Source organism: Gossypium hirsutum, chromosome A01, assembly GCF_007990345.1.
Source record: "Gossypium hirsutum isolate 1008001.06 chromosome A01, Gossypium_hirsutum_v2.1, whole genome shotgun sequence".
In the NCBI taxonomy this organism is placed as follows: domain Eukaryota; kingdom Viridiplantae; phylum Streptophyta; class Magnoliopsida; order Malvales; family Malvaceae; genus Gossypium; species Gossypium hirsutum.
In genome coordinates, this window is record NC_053424.1 from 20,249,744 (window position 1) to 20,267,554 (window position 17,811).

At 35.8% G+C, this 17,811-nt stretch overlaps 1 protein-coding gene across 1 annotated transcript; it reads right to left on the minus strand.

Annotated features, from left to right (window-relative positions):
* Positions 1-11,411: 11,411 nt before the first annotated feature.
* LOC107917367 (stemmadenine O-acetyltransferase-like) lies at positions 11,412-12,713 on the minus strand. The gene is made up of 3 exons (XM_041082835.1): positions 12,265-12,713; positions 11,871-12,191; positions 11,412-11,598 (listed from the first exon to the last, which is right to left on the minus strand). The coding sequence occupies exons 1-3, from the start codon at positions 12,711-12,713 to the stop codon at positions 11,412-11,414; spliced, it is 957 nt and encodes a 318-aa protein (XP_040938769.1).
* Between the last annotated feature and the right edge of the window lie 5,098 nt (positions 12,714-17,811).

Sequence of the window (17,811 nt, forward strand, 5' to 3'; positions counted from 1 at the left end):
TTATAAATAATTTAGTTACTATGACTCAAATAGACAGCTTTGAATAAACTATAAATAATAATAGTTGAATTATAGAGAATGTTGCATATGAACATGAAATGTATTAAATTGATAATTAAATTTATTTATTTAGATCCAGAAGATTCAAATACGAAGTTAGATCGAGGAAAGGAAAAAGTTCGGGATTAGTAGATTTTTTTTTTTACAAACAAGTTTCAAGGTAAGTTCGTGTAACTTGAATTATATTCTTAAATGCTTGAGATTGTATGTTATTGATGTGAATATGATTTGAATGTTCATTGTATGAAAATTTATGAAACATTGATATATTTGATAAAATGGGAAGAAATCCCGGTTGAATGAAAAGAAAATTCGATGGATCTCTGAAAAGGAATTGACGGTAAAAAGGATCTAGCCCGGACAGGCGATCCTATCTTGATATAGCCCTGCCGAAGAATATGTGTAAAATGGATTTAGCCCGGACGGGTAATCCGAATTAGGGTCTGAATTTAGCCTGGACTGGTAATTCAGATCCAAGCTCATTAGAGTAATTGTCGTTGCAGGGGATTTAGCCTGGACTGGTAATCCCGACAATACTCTATGAGTTTATATTGCAGGGGATTTAGCCTGGACTGGTAATCCCACTGCAAGGTTGAGGTTCGCGGGAGTGTACTCTCTGAAATGGAAATGTGCGCACATGAATATGAATTGACAGACCCGGAATTGTACACTAAAAGTGTACCTCTGAAAAATCAATCGAAATTCCGATAAATTCAACGGGATAAATATGGAAAAATAACAAGTAAATGGAAATCATGGTATTGATGAGCTAATCAATCATGGTAAATATTATTGGTACATGGAAATTATTGTACTAACTTGAATGTTGAGTTTGTGCATATTAGGGTAATAATGCATTGAATGGATATATGAATGTTTATTGTATTGTATTGAAAATATTAGGTAAATATAATTCTTGTTACATGAGCTTACTGAGCACGAAGTGCTTACCCTACTTCCTTTTTCCCTATTTTGTAGTGTTAAGAGCTCGGAGGTCGGATTTGGTCGGAGACACATCACACTATCAACCTCAGGATTTCGGTATATAAAGAAACTTTATTTTGGAAATCAATGGCATGTATAAGCTAATAAAGTAAATGATTCTGTGAAATGAATGTAGAATTAGTCATTGGTATAGCTAACAAATCTTGGTTTTGGGTATGTGATGGCGTTATCTTATAAATATGCATGAATTTATCTTGAAAATATGTTGAATTGGTTTGGTTGAAGTGGATTGGTCTCGATTTAATATTGCAGGGAATGTTAGATATTTATAAAGGGGCTATATTGAATATAAAAAAATCGTAAACTCCGGTAATACCTCGTACACTATTCCAGCAATGAATACGGGTAGGGGGTATTACAGTAACCTGTCGTGTTGTCCACTAAAGTGTCGATATGAGGAAATGAGAAATTATCTTGCGGGCTGGCTTTGTTCAAATCTTTGTAGTCTACGCACATTTGTACTTTCTTATTTGTTAGGGACGGAGACAATATTGGCTACCCATTCTGAGTATTTAACCACTTGTAAGAAACCAGCATCAAATTACTTCTTGACTTCCTCTTTTATTTTTAGTAAAATATCAGGCCTCATCCTTCGGAGCTTCTATTGAACTGGCTTGTATTCTTCCTTCACGGGGAGCAGGTGTGCCACGATATCAGTACTTAAGCCTGGCATGTATTGATATGAGCATGTGAAAACATCCTTGAATTCTTGAAGCAACTGAATGAGGTCTCGCTTTATCTCCGTGGTAATGCGAGCTCCAATCTTTACCTCTTTTTCTTCTCCTAAGCTCACAATTTCTATAGACTCTTTGTAAGGCAGGGTTTGTTTCGCATCTTGTTCTACCATCCTTAACAAATCAGGAGATAGATCACAGGTTCAGTCATCTTCAAAATCTTGAGAATCCTCTATACACATATCTTACTCAAAAGGAGACTCTGAGTCAGTAGCAGCGTCGCTCATATCATTGATATCTGGAGACCTGTTATAGGGATGAAGGAAGATACAAAGAACAAAAGAATCTAAGAATAATGGTATGGTTACGAATAAAATGGAAAGAAAATTTGCTCAAGATGATACGCAAAGATGCATTTTATTGAAATACAAATGTTGGACATAAGCCTATTTCATAAAATGATTCTTATTGCTTTTAGACTTAGAGTAATAAGTGTGTTTTGAACATTACTCTGAATTAGCTCTAAAAACTATAGGAATCTCTTCCGCAGTCCAATTGTTTAGAACACTTCTAGGTTCATAGAGGCAGATGCCTGATAAATTTTTTCCCCCAATTCTTTCTTCGAAAATGGCATTGATGTTCAGATTCCCAATATTTCTTCAGCAGTTTCTTTTCTTGACATCTTCCATTTAGGGTGAATAGTTCCTCCTGACACGAAAGTTCTGGATATATGGGAAAGGTCATCGGTTTCCACTTGACCTTTTCCCTACTTAGCTGCGCTCTTCTTTTTCTTGTTTCTTCTCCAACTCTCTCTTTTTTTGCCTCGCATCTGGCTTAAATCCTAAACCAAAGCGGTCTCATTTGTCCCTCAACATCGGTGCTTCGACCTTTCCTTGTAGGCATTTTCCAAGTCCTCTCCCAGGCAAGGCTCATTTCCCAATCGTCAGTTGCAAGCCCATCCTTGTAGTTTTAGAGATTTTGAGCATTGGGATCGTGTTCCCTTTGATAATGAAAGTTGCATTCACAAATTCTAGCGATCAAAAGGAACATTCTATCGCTTCATCATATGCCCCTATATATGGCGCGTCACTGGTTACGGATGCAATAATGCCTTCTTCCATGTTTATCACTACCAGTCGACCCTCAGTTACCAACTTCAGCTTTTGGTGCAATGATGACAGCACTGCCTCAGCCGAGTGAATCCAAGGCCTCCTCAATAAATAATTATAAGAAGGCTTGATGTTAATCACCAAGAAATCTACTTCATACGTGTTTAGACCAATCAAAAGGGGTATTTCAATCCATCACATCATCCTCTTTTCGGTACCATAGAATGCTCTCACTATGTTTTGACACGTCTTCATATGAGAGCTATCCACAGGTAACCTATTCAGTATGGATAAGGGCAAGACATTCAGTATAGATCCATTATCAATTAACACCTCGGTAATATATATCCTTTACAGCGGGTGGTAATGTGCAGAGCCTTTGTAGATCCCATGCCCTCTGGTAGTATTTCGTCATCATTAAAGAATATGAAGTTTTCGGCACTTATATTGTTAACTAGGTAGTCTAGCTTGTTTACAGAGATATCATTAGTGACATAAGTTTCATTTAGCACTTTCATCAATACGCTACGATGAGTCTCTGAGCTCAAGAGCAAGGCTAGGACTGATATGTAAGCCGGTTGTTTGTGTAACTGTTCTACAACACTATACAAGCTATGCTTTAAAAATTTTAGGAATTTCCTAGCCTCGTTCTCAATTATCGGCTCGTTAACAGGCGATTCAAATATGACCATCTTTTCTTTCTTTTGTTCAACCGCCAAGGCTTTTCCTTTTAAAGGCTCAGCTCTTGCATTTGATGGATCATAGCATCTTCCACTGTGCGTGTAGAAACCCATATCTTGGCCTTCTTTTGAAGAACTAATTGAGTTCTCTTCTCCCAAGATCGTCACGTTGCAGTCATAATTTCAGGGAACCCTCTTGGTATCTTTTTAGGGAAAGGCTACAGGTTTCTGGATTATGACCCTTGGTGCAATTTATACTCTAGCTTCATTGCTTCTTGGTCGTGGAATAATAGCCACTGGGTGGTTGACCTTGTGGACCTTCTCCGTCGATTTTTCCTCTGAGGCGTATACATCTCCTTCTTCTGAGCTCTTAACCTCCTCATAAAATTCAATTTCTTTATTATCCATTAGATTTTGTACTAGGCCAGCCCTTACATTGCTGTTATGAACTGCCTCGATCTATACTGCCTCAACACAAATAGAGAAGTATATCCAACAACTCCCCAAATCCCAAGTAAAGGAACCCAGTTGAAATCTCCACACCGGTACAGAATCTCATCGGGGATCATCCAAGGGGCTCTCCATTCAACGTCCTTATCTTGGAGATTCTGGAGTATCGTTATCCATTTTTCTTTCGAAATGTCATCTCGCATCGGTCTAGTCACTAATTCTTTTAATGAAAAGTAGTTCTCGAAGAATACTCGATAAGAAACTTTTTCTACCCTCCAAAAGTGGCTATGAAACCATGCCAACAAGAGTTACGCACATCCAATGAATCTTCCTTCACCCATTCTCTGACATGCATTCAAAGGTCTAAATGTTTCGGCCAAAATTGCAGGGACGGACGTGACCTTCTTATCAAGTCTGCCGAATAAATCTGAAACTGCCTCATCTATGTTCCCTAATGCTTTAGAGAAAATAACTAGCCCGTAAATACTCAAAGCAAAGACATCGACCCTTTTCTTCATATCTGGGTGTACCAAAATTAAATCTCGCAAACTATTCCAATGGATACATTTACTATCTCCCTTTTGCTTGATTCGGGCTGCGACCCATTGCTCACTCATCCACGTGAAATTCATTAGTTTCTTTAGGAAAGTCAGGACATTGGCGGCTCTAGAATAAACCTTATTGGGTTGAATTTTAGGGGAACGAAGTAAGGTCGTGTATTCTTCCACAGTAGGTGCAAAATCTACTTTTCCAAAAGTAAAGCAGCTGTAGGCGGGATTCTAAAATTGAGCCAGAGCTCGAAACAAATGCTTGTCCACTTTGATATCGAATAGATAGAGCAAATCACTATAATTATTGTAAAATAGTTGCTTGATTTCATCATCACATTGGACCCATATCTTTTTCAATTCTTGGAGATTATTTTGGGTCACACTGATACGAGTGAAGTCCCACAATTCTAATACATACCCCTCTATCAGACTATCACATTTCTCTAGTTGCATTTTCCCAGACCGTATTCATACAGCCGCGTTATCTTCCGTTTTATCAAGAAATCTGTTTTCCATGGCAAGCTCTCTATTTAGTAACCGAATGTGAATCAACACCTTTTTTATGATGAAAATGTCATGCAATCACAGTCAAAGCAAAACAAAATAAGTTAGTTCATTTTATAGAAAGCTAAAGTAAGCGAGAAATAAAAATAAAGCACCTATTTGGGTGACCACTAGGGGTTCGGTGCGGTTCTACCTAGGGAAGGCTCTTAGGGCTCACTATATGCGGTTTGGTTCTAAAGTAAGGGTATCTGAACCGGTAGATTCCTCAATCCTCACCCATTATAGGCTCAGACGGACCTAGTTTAGTTCAGGGGAATCCATTTCCATATGGCTATACGGAGATGAAAATCTCAAGAAGACATAGGTACAGATATATGCAAAAAACGATCCCCTATCCTATACGGAGGTGAAGACCTCACGAAGGAATAGTTTCTCGCTCCCACTTAAAAGGGTATAACCGACCGGTTATGATGCAATATGCGGAAGTATATCCAAAGACTCGAACCAAAAAAGCAAATATATCAAAATGATGCAAACCGTAAAAATGAAATATAACGAAAGGATCGTAAATTTAAACTAAATTATCATTTTCAACAAAAAGATAAGAAATAATCAACTCGTGGATTGAATCTCTTATTTTATCCCAATGGAGTTACCAAGCTATCGAAGCCTTTTTTTTTAAAATAAACTTTTATTTTAAAAAATAAAAAATAAGAGTCTCCACCAATCTCTTTTTTTTATGAGGTGTGATCGGGTTACCTCGTAATTTAATCGTTTTAATAAGGGGTTTAATTTATTAAAACAACAATTTTTTGGTCTATAAACTTCGAGAAATGAGTTCGGGAGTCCGTTACACACGAGGAAGGATTGGCACCCTCGCAATGCCCAAAATTGGTACCTAATTGATTAATTAATGTCTTCATGTTTAAAATTGAAAACTTGAAAAGAGTTTAAAATACGATTCTTCTTTATATTAATATTATGTTTACTTAAAAATCTTAAATAAATCGAAAAGTATGTTAAAGACCCTCTCATCTCGAGGCAAAAAATTGTCACATCCCGTAAATTAGGATACGACACTTTGAATTTTGAGAATGAATTTGCCTTTTTTTTATTTGAAATCTCACGTGTTTTAATTTTAAAAGGATATTAGGTTATTTAGACCCAACGAGAAAAATTGAAACCCCGTAAGTTAAGGCACAACTTTCTCGAGTTTTCAAATACAGAACATTGTCTTATTTTGAAATTTTTGAATAATAACAAGTGTAATATTTAAACGATGTGTATTTTTTTATTTGGATATAATACATCAATGGACGGACGTATCTAAACTTAATGTATAGTGGTGATACATGAAATAATATAACATGAATATATTGATAGAATATTGGAATGATAAATAATAGGTAAATAAATGAATACTATAACAATAGTATAGCCTTAATAATAATAATAATATTAACAATCATATCATAGTAATAATAAATAAAATAATTTAAAATAAATTACATGAAAATGCCAAAAATAATAAAAGAAATAATGAAGTAATAAGAGTACACCAAAAAGAAAAAATAAAATAACAATGATGATAATAAAAAATGTACCAATAAAAACATGTGTAAAATCCAATTTACAATGATGATAATAAAAAATGTACCGATAAAAGCATGTGTACAATCCAATTTACGAGTATGTGTAAAAAAAATAAAAATAAAAATAATAAAAACAAATATATGATAAATATATAGGTACTAATAAAATAATAGTAATAAATAAAATAATGATAACAAAGGCACAAAAAGAAAATAAAAAAGATAAAAGAAAAAAAAGCACGATAAAGGAAAATAAAATAAAAAACAGTTTTAAATATTAAAAAATGGTAAAAAATAATAAATAAGTAAATAAGTAAATAAATAAATAAATAAAGGACTCAATCGCAACTTAAATAGAATTAAAAGGATGAAACGGGAAAAATAAATAAATAAAAGACCAAAATGAAAAGCGCGAAAACAAACGAGGACCAAATGAGAAATTATCCCAATCCTCTAGACACACGTCTTTTATCCAACAGATCAGCGAGCCAGGGACTAAAATGAAACATGCGAAATCTTCAGTAGCCAAATCTATAAAATAAAATAAAAAGTAAAAAAATGACTATATTGAAATGCGCTGTAAAAGCGGAAGGACGGACTGCGCAAATATACCCTTTGTTGAAAACATGTGGATCCTCTGAAGCGGGTAGGGTTGGAGCGCGGGTCAATGGTAAAACGACATCGTTTTGGGGCTATAGACCCCAAAACGATATCCTTTTAGGGGCCTATTTAAGTTAAATTTTTCACAAAATAAAAATCATTTTGATACCCAAAATAATAATAATAATAATAATAACCTCTCAAAAGCTCTCCCTTTTTTCTCTCTTAGTCTCCAGGTCCGGCCTAGGCTCCGGTCGTCGGACCACCGTGGCAGCCAGGGGCATAGCTAGGGGGGCTGGCATGGGCCCGGGCCCCCCTAAAATGTAAAATTGTATTTTAGGCCCTTAAATTTTTTAAAAAATTTTAAATTAGTAAAGGTAAAATTGCACTTTGGCCCCCCCTAAAATTATAAAAATTTGATTTAATCCTTTACAAATTATAAAGATATAAACTATAGAAAATTAAAATTTCATCCGGCCCTCTATAAAATTTTCCTGGCTTCGCCCCTGGTGGCAGCCACCGGTGACGGTGCCGCCATCCACGGTGGCCAGAAGAGAAAAAAAAGCTATTTTTTTATATTCTTCGATCCCAAAAATTCCATATTTCATCGGAGATGGCGGCCTCCTTCCCCTCAAGACGGTGCAAACACAAAAAAGGGTAAGATTCCGGCCCCTTTTTATTTTTGTTTATTTCTTTTTAAAAAAACAAGTAAAAAAAGGATAAAATAACAAGATATCAAATGAAAAACACCTTCGTTAGATTTTTCTTCGATTTTCCTTTTCTTTTTTTTATTTGAATCGTTGTTTTTTTTAATTACTCTCGTAGATTTTTCATCTCTGGTATTTCTCTTCTAAAAAAACCTCCTCTTACAAACAGTTCCATGGCTTTTTCTAGCTAGATTACACATATATTTTTTATTTTTCTCTATTGTTCTTGCTTTGCAAGGTGGTTGGTGGCAGAGCAGTTGGTGGCTGACATGGGGGAGCGGCGACGCCAGGGCTAGGGGTTTTAGGGTGCGGCGACTAGGGTTAGGTTAGAGGTTTTTTTTGTTAGTTGAAAAATTTTAGGCTTTTGGGCCATTTGGGTTTTTTAAAATTTTGGGCTTTGTAATTAATAGACTGTTTTTTTATTTTTTGGTTGTTGATTTGGGCCCAGGCAAATTTGGCCTGCTACATTCTGTTTTTGTGGAGTGATTCTATTTCCTCTTGCATTGCAAACATCCACTTTTCTGAGTCTTCACAGCTAACCGCCTCAGAATAATTTTATGGCTCTTGGTTTGCATCTATATCTTCAGCCACATTTAAAGCATAAGCAACTAGATCAGCCTCAGCATACTTCTTTGGAGGTTTAATTTCTCTTCTAGCTCTGTTTTTGGCGATAGTGTATTGTGATGAAGAAGCAACTTTATTCTGAATTTTTGTACTAGCTTGAGGAGTCGACTCTGTTGTAGATTCTAAATTAATCTAATGCTCCACCTGCTTTTGATTTTATTTATTGGAAGAGTCTATAAGAGATAAGTTAGGTAGCATAACAGTTTAATAAAAAACATCTCTGCTAATTACAACTTTTCTATTTTCAGGACACCAAAACTTATACCCTTTTACACCAACTTTATAACCAAGAAAAACACATTTAATGGATCTCAATTCAAATTTTCCATTATCAACATGAGCATACACAGGACACCCAAAGATCTTTAAATCAGAATAGTCAGCAGGATTACCAGACCATACCTCTTGTGGAGTCTTTTTCCCAATGGCAATGGATGGAGATCGGTTGATCAAAAAACATGCAGTAGAGGCTGCTTCAACCCAAAATGACTTTGGAAAGTTGACATTTGACAACATATATTGAACCTTCTCCATGATAGTTCTGTTCATTCGTTCTGCAACGTCGTTTTGTTGTGGAGTATGACAAACTGTCAAACATCTCACGATCCCTTCTGACTTGCACAGTTTATTAAATTCATCAGAACAAAGCTCTAAGCCATTGTCTGTGCGGAGGTATTTTGTTTATTCAATCATAGTTTTCTAAGACTTAAATGCGGAAAACACATTACTTTTCTGTTTTAAAAAGAACGCCCAAACTTTACTAGAAAATTATCAATAAAAGTTAGCATATAATTAGCTTTACCTCTCGAAAGCACTCTTGATGGCCTCCACAGATCAGAATGAATATACTCCAATGTTCCCTTCGTGTTATGGATTCCTCTAGTAAATCGAACTCTCTTTTGCTTCTTAAAAATGCAGTGCTCACAGAACTTCAGTTTGCAAATTCCTTGCCCATCAAGAAGTCCCTTTTTGTTCAATTCTGTCATGCTATTCTCACTCATATGCCCTAGGCACATATGCCAAAGTTTAGTAATATCATCATCTGATAAGGAAAAGGTTGCGACAACTGCATCATCAGTAACAGTAGAACCCTACAAAACATATAACTTGGCAGTCTTTCTATGCCTCTTCATCATAATAAGGGAACCTTTGGAAATCTTTAAAACTCTACTTTCAACTGTGTATCTGTACCCTTTTGAATCAAGAATACTCAACGAAATTAAATTTCTCTTCAATTCTAAAACATGTCGCACATCACTAAGTGTTCTAACAACTCTGTCAAACATCTTAACTTTAATCGTTCCATCACTTGCAATTTTACAAGAAGCATTATTTCCCATCAAAACAACATCTTCAGACACTTTTCATAAGTTGTAAACAAATCCCGATTAGGACTCATGTGGAATGTGCAACCCGAATCAAGGATTCACTCCTCATTTACTTTAAAATTTTTTATAGAAGCGACTAGAAGTTTACCATCGCTGTAGTCTTCTCCAACATCAGCTTCACCGAAATTTTCTGGTTGTTTTCCCTTTTGATTCGCAGCCTCCCTTTTGATCTTGTTCTATAGCTCATAACACTCAAATTTAATGTGTCATTTCTTCTTACAGAAGTTACAAGTTTTATCTCTGTTTGAAGACTTTGATCTACCCTTAGATTTATTGCGAGGATTCTATTCCTATGTCCTTCCATAATCATCATTAGCATTCTGATCTTGTCTCCCACGAATAATGAGACCCTCTCCCTGAGAGTCGGGTTTAACCACAAGATGCTTCATCTTATCATACGAGGTCAAAGAATCATAAACCTCATCAACTGTAAGAGACTCGCGGCTATATAAAATCGTGTCTCTAAAGGTTGAATAAGTCGGGGGCAACGAACAAAGTAGAATCAACCCTAGATCTTCCTTATCATACTGAACCTCCATGGCCTCCAAGTTTGAGGGAATTTCTTTAAACACTGTTAATGTTAATGTAAAAATGCACCTTCCTCCAAACGATGAGTATAAAGACGCTGCTTCATGTGCAACTTGCTGGTTAGAGTTTTTGACATACATATTTGTTTCAGCCTCTTTCATAATGCAGCGACGGTCTTCTCCTTCATCATATCCTGCAAAATCTCGTTAGACAAATGCAGATGTAATTATGTTAACGCCTTTCGATCCTTACACTTCTTCTCTTTATCCGTTAATGCCAAAGGCATCTTATTTATCCCTAGCAGTGCATCCTCCAAATCCATCGCGCAAGAACTGCTTGTATCTTAATCTGCCACAACACAAATCTGGTGTTGCGATCCAACAGCAGAATTTCATACTTTAAAAACATCATTACCGTGATCGAGATGAACAACCCGGAAGCTCTAATACCAATTTGTAAAAAATAAAATGTCGGTAATGATAATATATCACAAAGAAAAGAGAAATAAAAATAAAGAACACACAGATTTTTACATGGAAACCTTTTCGAGAAAAAAACCACAGGCAGAGGATAAGAAAATTCACTATGTCGAATTCGAATAATTTACAAGAAGAGTAGACTATGTCTATTTATAGGCTTATAAAACCATATTCTAATAGAAGTGTGTAAGATTGAAACACCTTATTCTAATCAATATCAAATAGATGGAGTTTAATAAGGTTTAAAAAACCTTATTCTAAAATAAAATAAAAGAAGTGTAGTTCTATATGGATTTTACTTTTATTTTATTTAAATAAGGATTCGGGTCACTTAATTCTAACACTTGATTTTTTATATTCTGATCAGATTTTATTTCTTTCAGTCATCTCAAATAGAGTAATCCACTTTCAAACTCAATGGACTCCGTTCTAAGTTTCCAAACGCAAGGAACTCTTGGTTCTACTCTAGCATAACCATGTACTGCTCCTCCAAGAACACACATGCTTCAATTCCATTTTCCATCTTTGTATCTATCAGAACAATTGTATTCATGAACACAGCTTCTGATTTGGTAGAAGCAGTGCAGGTAACCCAGGTTGGCTTTCCCCAACCAAAATCAATCTCATACAGACCAAAGTTGCACCAACTAGTAAACCCAATGAAATCAATCTCACCAGCTTCACCATTCCATTCCTTACCTATCTCTTTTATGTACTCACTAAATTTAAGTCATCCACCATCTCCTTGTAGGGCAGTAACAAAATTACCGTCAACTTTTCTTATTACTTTCCTTAGATGGCAAACTAAGTTATCCAACCCTGTTTCGTTTGCTCTCACTAGTGCAGCTTCCATGCATAGGAAGTTTCCCATTGAATGTTTTGAGAATTGTGGTACTACCCTTTGAAAAAGATTCACTACAGGGTTATAAGAGTTGACTTCTGGATGCCGAATTTTACTTTAAAAGTAGCCATATTACACTTGCAGAGGACAGCTGAGACAACCTCAACTCTTGTTGGATCCCGTACACTTGAACTTGTTGTTTTGACCTTTAATAAATCTGTTGCTGAGGCATCAAAAGCAATTCTCATTGACCTACATATTTCTTTTTTAAGAAATGGGCTAAAAATGGCTGAAAAGGTTGCCTCTCTAAGGTATGCCACGCTTTGTGGGAAGACAAAAGAGGAGTCAAAATTTGGAGATCCAGCTTCTTCACCACATTTGCGAGTTAGTGCAGCCCAACTGCTGATAAACGTTATAGCGGCAGGTTCATCAAAGATAATGTTAGAGAGAAATGAGCCAAGACTAATGCCACCGCATGCAAAGGTGGTGACTTTGTATCATGGCTATATAACCCCCTGCAGTCGTCGCTGTCCAAGTACCTTCAGCAAGGAAGACTTGAGAAACATAAGATGAATCAATGTGGTTGAGAAATTCACGAAGTGGATGATTAACTCTAGCATCTATGTAGTAAGCTCCCTCATCATTATAATCGATGGAAAGATGGTCATTGATCCTTCCAACCAAGGGATAAAAGAGAGTTAAGGTTTCTGATAGAGATTCCTTAAGTAATTGTGACCTCCTAGAGTTGGATGTAGCTGCTGGAATGCTCTTTTCTTGGTCCATATAAAAGAGGACCATAGGGACATAAATTGAAGGAAGGAACTGATCCAAAAAGGAAAGCAAGTGTGTTCTAAGATGATGGGGTGTTGGAGGAGTAGGTTTGATAAACTCTTTGGAAACTATTTCGACCACCATAACCATTTTCTCAGGTTGTTAAAAGTAAGTACTCTGTAAGTTGGATTTTTTACCCCAATATATTAAAGAAAAAATTTATACACGAAAATGGGTTGTCAGCCGATTAATTACGAAAATGGTATACTTTTTTAGGTCGCGCCTACTTGACAGGTGCAACCCATTTTTTTAATATTAATTTTTTTTCATTTAAAAAATATTATTATTTTTTAATATTTATATTAATATATGTGTAAAAATGCAGGTTTTATACGGGTAAAAAATACCTGAAACGGGTCGAGCCTATCAGGTAGGCGCGGCTAGTCACGCCTGACAGGTAGGCGCAACACCCCTCATGCTGCTGCTGCTGCCGCTGCTTTTGCTGCCTCTAGATGCTGCCCCTATTTTCACCATGCATGAGTCATATCATCATGGGAAAAAAATCTAATGGGGGACCTTATAAGCGTGGTCCCCCAAGTTGAAGCAAGCACCACCGAATGTGAAAAAGAAATGAGAGAAAGAAAAAGGAGAAGAAGAAAAAAAAGGTAATGTATTATTTTAGTAATTTATTATAAAATTGTTGTGTTTTGTGAGTTTAGTAATGTAATTTTTTTAAAAAAATAATTGTATAGTTATTTTGTTAGTAGTATGATTAGGTTATAAATTGTTAGTGTTTTGTATTTTGTTATAGTTATTTATTTTGTTAATAATTTATGGGATTAGGTTACAAATTGATAGTGTTTAGTGTTTTAGGGTATTAGTGTATTGTGGTTTTTTTAATAATATATTTTTAAAAAATAATTTTATAGCTATTTTATTAGTAATTTATGATTAGGTTACATAAATTGCTAGTGTTTAGTGGTTTAGTGTATTATGATTTTTTAGTAATGCATTTTTAAAAAAATAATTTTATAGTTATTTTGTTAGTAATTTATGATTAGGTTACATAAATTGCTAGTTAGTGTATTAGTGTATTGTGATTCTTTTAGTAATAATATATTTTAAAAAAATAATTTTATAGCTATTTTATTAGTAATTTATGATTAGGTTATATAAATTGTTAGTGTTTAGTGGTTTAGTGTATTATGATTTTTTAGTAATGTATTTAAAAAAATAATTTTTTAGTTATTTTGTGTTAGTAATTTATGATTATAAATTTTAGTGTTTATAGTTTAGTGTTTTGTGATTTTTTTAATGTAATTTTTGTATAATGTAATTTTATATTATTATTTATTTATTTGATAATTTTTATTGATTTATTAAAATGTTGATTAAATTTGTTGGTATATAATTTTATAGGTTATTTGAAAGAAACTAATTAGGTATGTTTCTGTTCTTTTTTTTTAATTCGTATGTTTTTTATATTTAGATAAGTTATATGTTTTTAATTATATTATTATTGTTATCTAACATAAGTTTTTTATTGTAGGTAAATAATGGGAAATTATGAGATATTTACCGTGTTTGTTTCTAAAATATGAAATAATTTATTTTATTTTTTAAAATAAATTAAATGAATTCAATTTTTTAATTGCAGATTTGCAACAGATGGGTTTTTTTATTGATAATAAAAATCACACATCAAGTACCATAAATGAGATGGTAATAAAATTTTTATTTGATAGTCATGTTATTTGTTGAATTAAATTATATTGTATTAACTAATTTGCTAATATAATAATGTCAGAGCCCGTACCGCGTATTGAGGGGTCGTGTTAATAGTGTAGGGTTTCAGCCAGATGAATGCCTAATACCATTCTAGGAGTTAGCCGGGTTTGGATTAGCAGCATTAATCCGGACTTTTGATCTACGATATGACTTGATTTCCGCTTTAGTCGAGCGATGGCGTCCGGAGACCCACACATTTCATTTGCCGTGCAGGGAGTGCACCATCACTCTAGAGGACGTTGCACTACAGCTCGGGCTCCCCATCGACGGGAACGCGGTCACGGGCACAAGTTCGATTTCCAAGCCGGCTACCATTTGCTATGAATTACTTAGACGCTCGCCAAGTGAGGGGAAATTTGCCAGTTTGAGGTTTTCATGGCTAAAGGCCAATTTTGAGTATTTGCCGAGTACTGTCAATGAACGGGAGGTGATGCAGGCCGTTCGAGCTTACATTATGCACCTTATAGGGGGTGTACTTATGCCGGATTCAAACGGCAATACGGTCCACTTGATGTACTTACCCTTATTATCTAATTTGCATAACACACGTTCATATAGTTAGGGGTATGCAGTGTTAGCCATGTTGTATCGCGAACTTTGTCGGACGACAGATCCTTCTGCGATGGATATAGGCGGATGCCTCATACTGCTGCAGTCGTGGGCACTTTATTGGATGCCATTCTTGGCATCCATTAGCCACCAATCATATATATTTCCACTCGTTAATAGGTGATGAATTTTTATTCGTTATAACAATTAGTTGACTTTTTTTCAAATTATGTTGTTTTAACAATTTGTTTTCGTAGACGGAGCACGAATCCGGGTATCGGGAGGTTATACATGATTCTGATATACCGTCTGATGATCGAGAATCATTCTGGAGAAGAGGTAAGTTTTCCCAATATCAATTTAATTTTATTATTTTATTTCACTTGACCCGCGTTAATATAAAAATGTAATTAACTGTGCAGTTCATTTGGATGTCGTATTTTGTTCCAGAAATTATGGCGGTTATTCCCTCGTCTGCCCACATCTACTCAAACTTATGTAGCATTAGCGCATCCGTTATCAATTTTCAGATAGTGGAGTGGTATCATGGCGATTGAGTTCTTCGGCAGTTCGGTTGTATACAATATATCTCGACACTGCCAGTACAATTGGGGGATATCCATGGGATGAACAGGAAGAGGAAGCATGGGCTTGATTAGGGAGATCTGCATAAAGAATATATTACGATGTGGAACAACTTATTTGGGAGGGTACCTCAGATGGATCGTGGTTTGGATCTCCAGCCCTCGTTGGAGTACTTACAGGGGTACTGTGAGATAGGGAAACCATTTTTGTTTGGTGGGCGGTCGATGGTAGTCCCCCCGCATACGATACAAATTGGGCAACATCTTCCAGATCCGCATCATGCACCAAAGCCGAAGCCAGAGCCGGTGCCAGAGCAGGAGCTAGAACCGAAACTACACTCTGGGGGTAGTTCTTATCATCCAGATTTGGGGGGCAATGACTATTTCCCAGGCTCCTAAGGCCACGGATATCATTCAGAGTTTGATATCTTCAGCCCACTACCACCTCAGTACTCCAGTCATCCCGACTCATATCTACCTCAGTACTCCGACCCGTATCTACCACCGTACTCCACTCCTTAGAGCCGTATCCACTGCCGTACTTTACTCCTCTCGGCCCGTATCCACCGCTGTATTCTACTCCCTCTAGCTCAAGTTCATCAATGGCATTTGAGACATATGATTTTTTGTCTATGTTTCGCACACCCCCACATACAGATGAAGAGAACGTTGATCGCCGAAGCCGCCCGCAACGTGAATGTCAAGGTCCACAAAAATATACCCCTAGAACCACACTATCAAACCATCAATTTTAGGGGGTTTTGTAATATAAATAACTTCATTTTTAAGTAACAAATTTTTTGGCATTTTATTTATCAATTTAATTTATTTTTTTGGCAAATTAAATAGTCAACGATGACTATTTATGTAATGAGTTTTTTTCCATTTTATTACAAAGGATAGTCATCCTTCCCCCAGTTGAAGAACGTAATTATAATAGTAAATGAAATACATAATAAATCCGGGTTAAGTATGGATGAACACGAATAGTCATGCTTCACCCGGAATAAGTATGTAAATTGTACGTAAATATGTGCTTTAAAGGCGAATTTTGGATTTGCTTGGTTTGAAGTACATAATAAATAAAAAAAAGAGAGAATGAGTATTAAAAACAATCAATTTTATTAAAAACAATTAATTTTAAAATACTTAAAAATTAAAGGGAATGACAGAAATGTAAATCAATCAATTAATTCATTTAATGAACAACATCTCAATTTCTATCCGATCGCGACGATTGTCCAATATGGTAGTTTTGGAGCGAGCATTTACTCTAATTATGAATGGCTAATCTGCATACTCCACACAGCTTCCCATCAGATTTCTCTTTAATGTCCATTTCGTTACGGATTCTGGATGATTGCAGACGACCTTTCGGGTTCCTAAGCAACTCTTTGTCTGGGACAAGCTCGAAGGTTGTTGGAGGAACCTCCCAAGTAGATAGGTCAGGAAACACGGGAAACTCATTCTCCCATACGCGCAATGTGCGTTTGAGGGTATACACTTCATCGATAAATTGATCTACATTGAGCGAAACTTTAGCACAAGCTGCCACGACATATGCATAAGGATAATGAAGTGTTTAGAACCTCCTGCAATCGCATCGTCTATTTCTAAGATCAACTCCGTAGGACTTAGGTGGTATACCAGGTCAACGACCGATAGTCTCTGTAACTTGAAACGTTTCATTACATTGTGAATATACTTTTACATTCATCAACCTCGCCATCCGATGGTTTGTAACCATTACATCCCTGACATCTTCGACAAACACGTATCCTGCCTCCATCTGGTTGACTTGTTGCTGACCCATTATTGGCATCAAGGTATCCAACCTGTAGAATGTAGCCGAAAAGACAGATGAAATCGAAAGATGTCGTGTTTTCAACAACACAGCGTTGATGCCTTCCACTAAGTTTGTGGTCATTTGACGGTAACGAAAGCCCTCGTCAAAACTTGGAGCCCATTGCTACGACTCCATGATACCCAACCATTGTCGTAAAGATGTGTTCGTCTGACCTTCCATGTCACTCTCAAGTCGAATCATCCTTTGTCGGAAAATGTGTGGCTCAAGCTCGTACACTGTGTATGTATTAAGAAAATATAAGTTATAGTTTTGCCACAAAACATTAGGTTATATATTGAAAGGATAAGGATATTATTTACCTATTTTCACAAATTGTCTCTTCCAGTCTGGATTCTTATAATCTCGATGGAAGTTAGCAACGATATGCCGTATGCAGTAAACGGATCTTCATGGCACACTAGAACGCCTAATGGCAGCAATTAATCCTTTCCCTCTATCGGAGATGATGCAAATATTATCA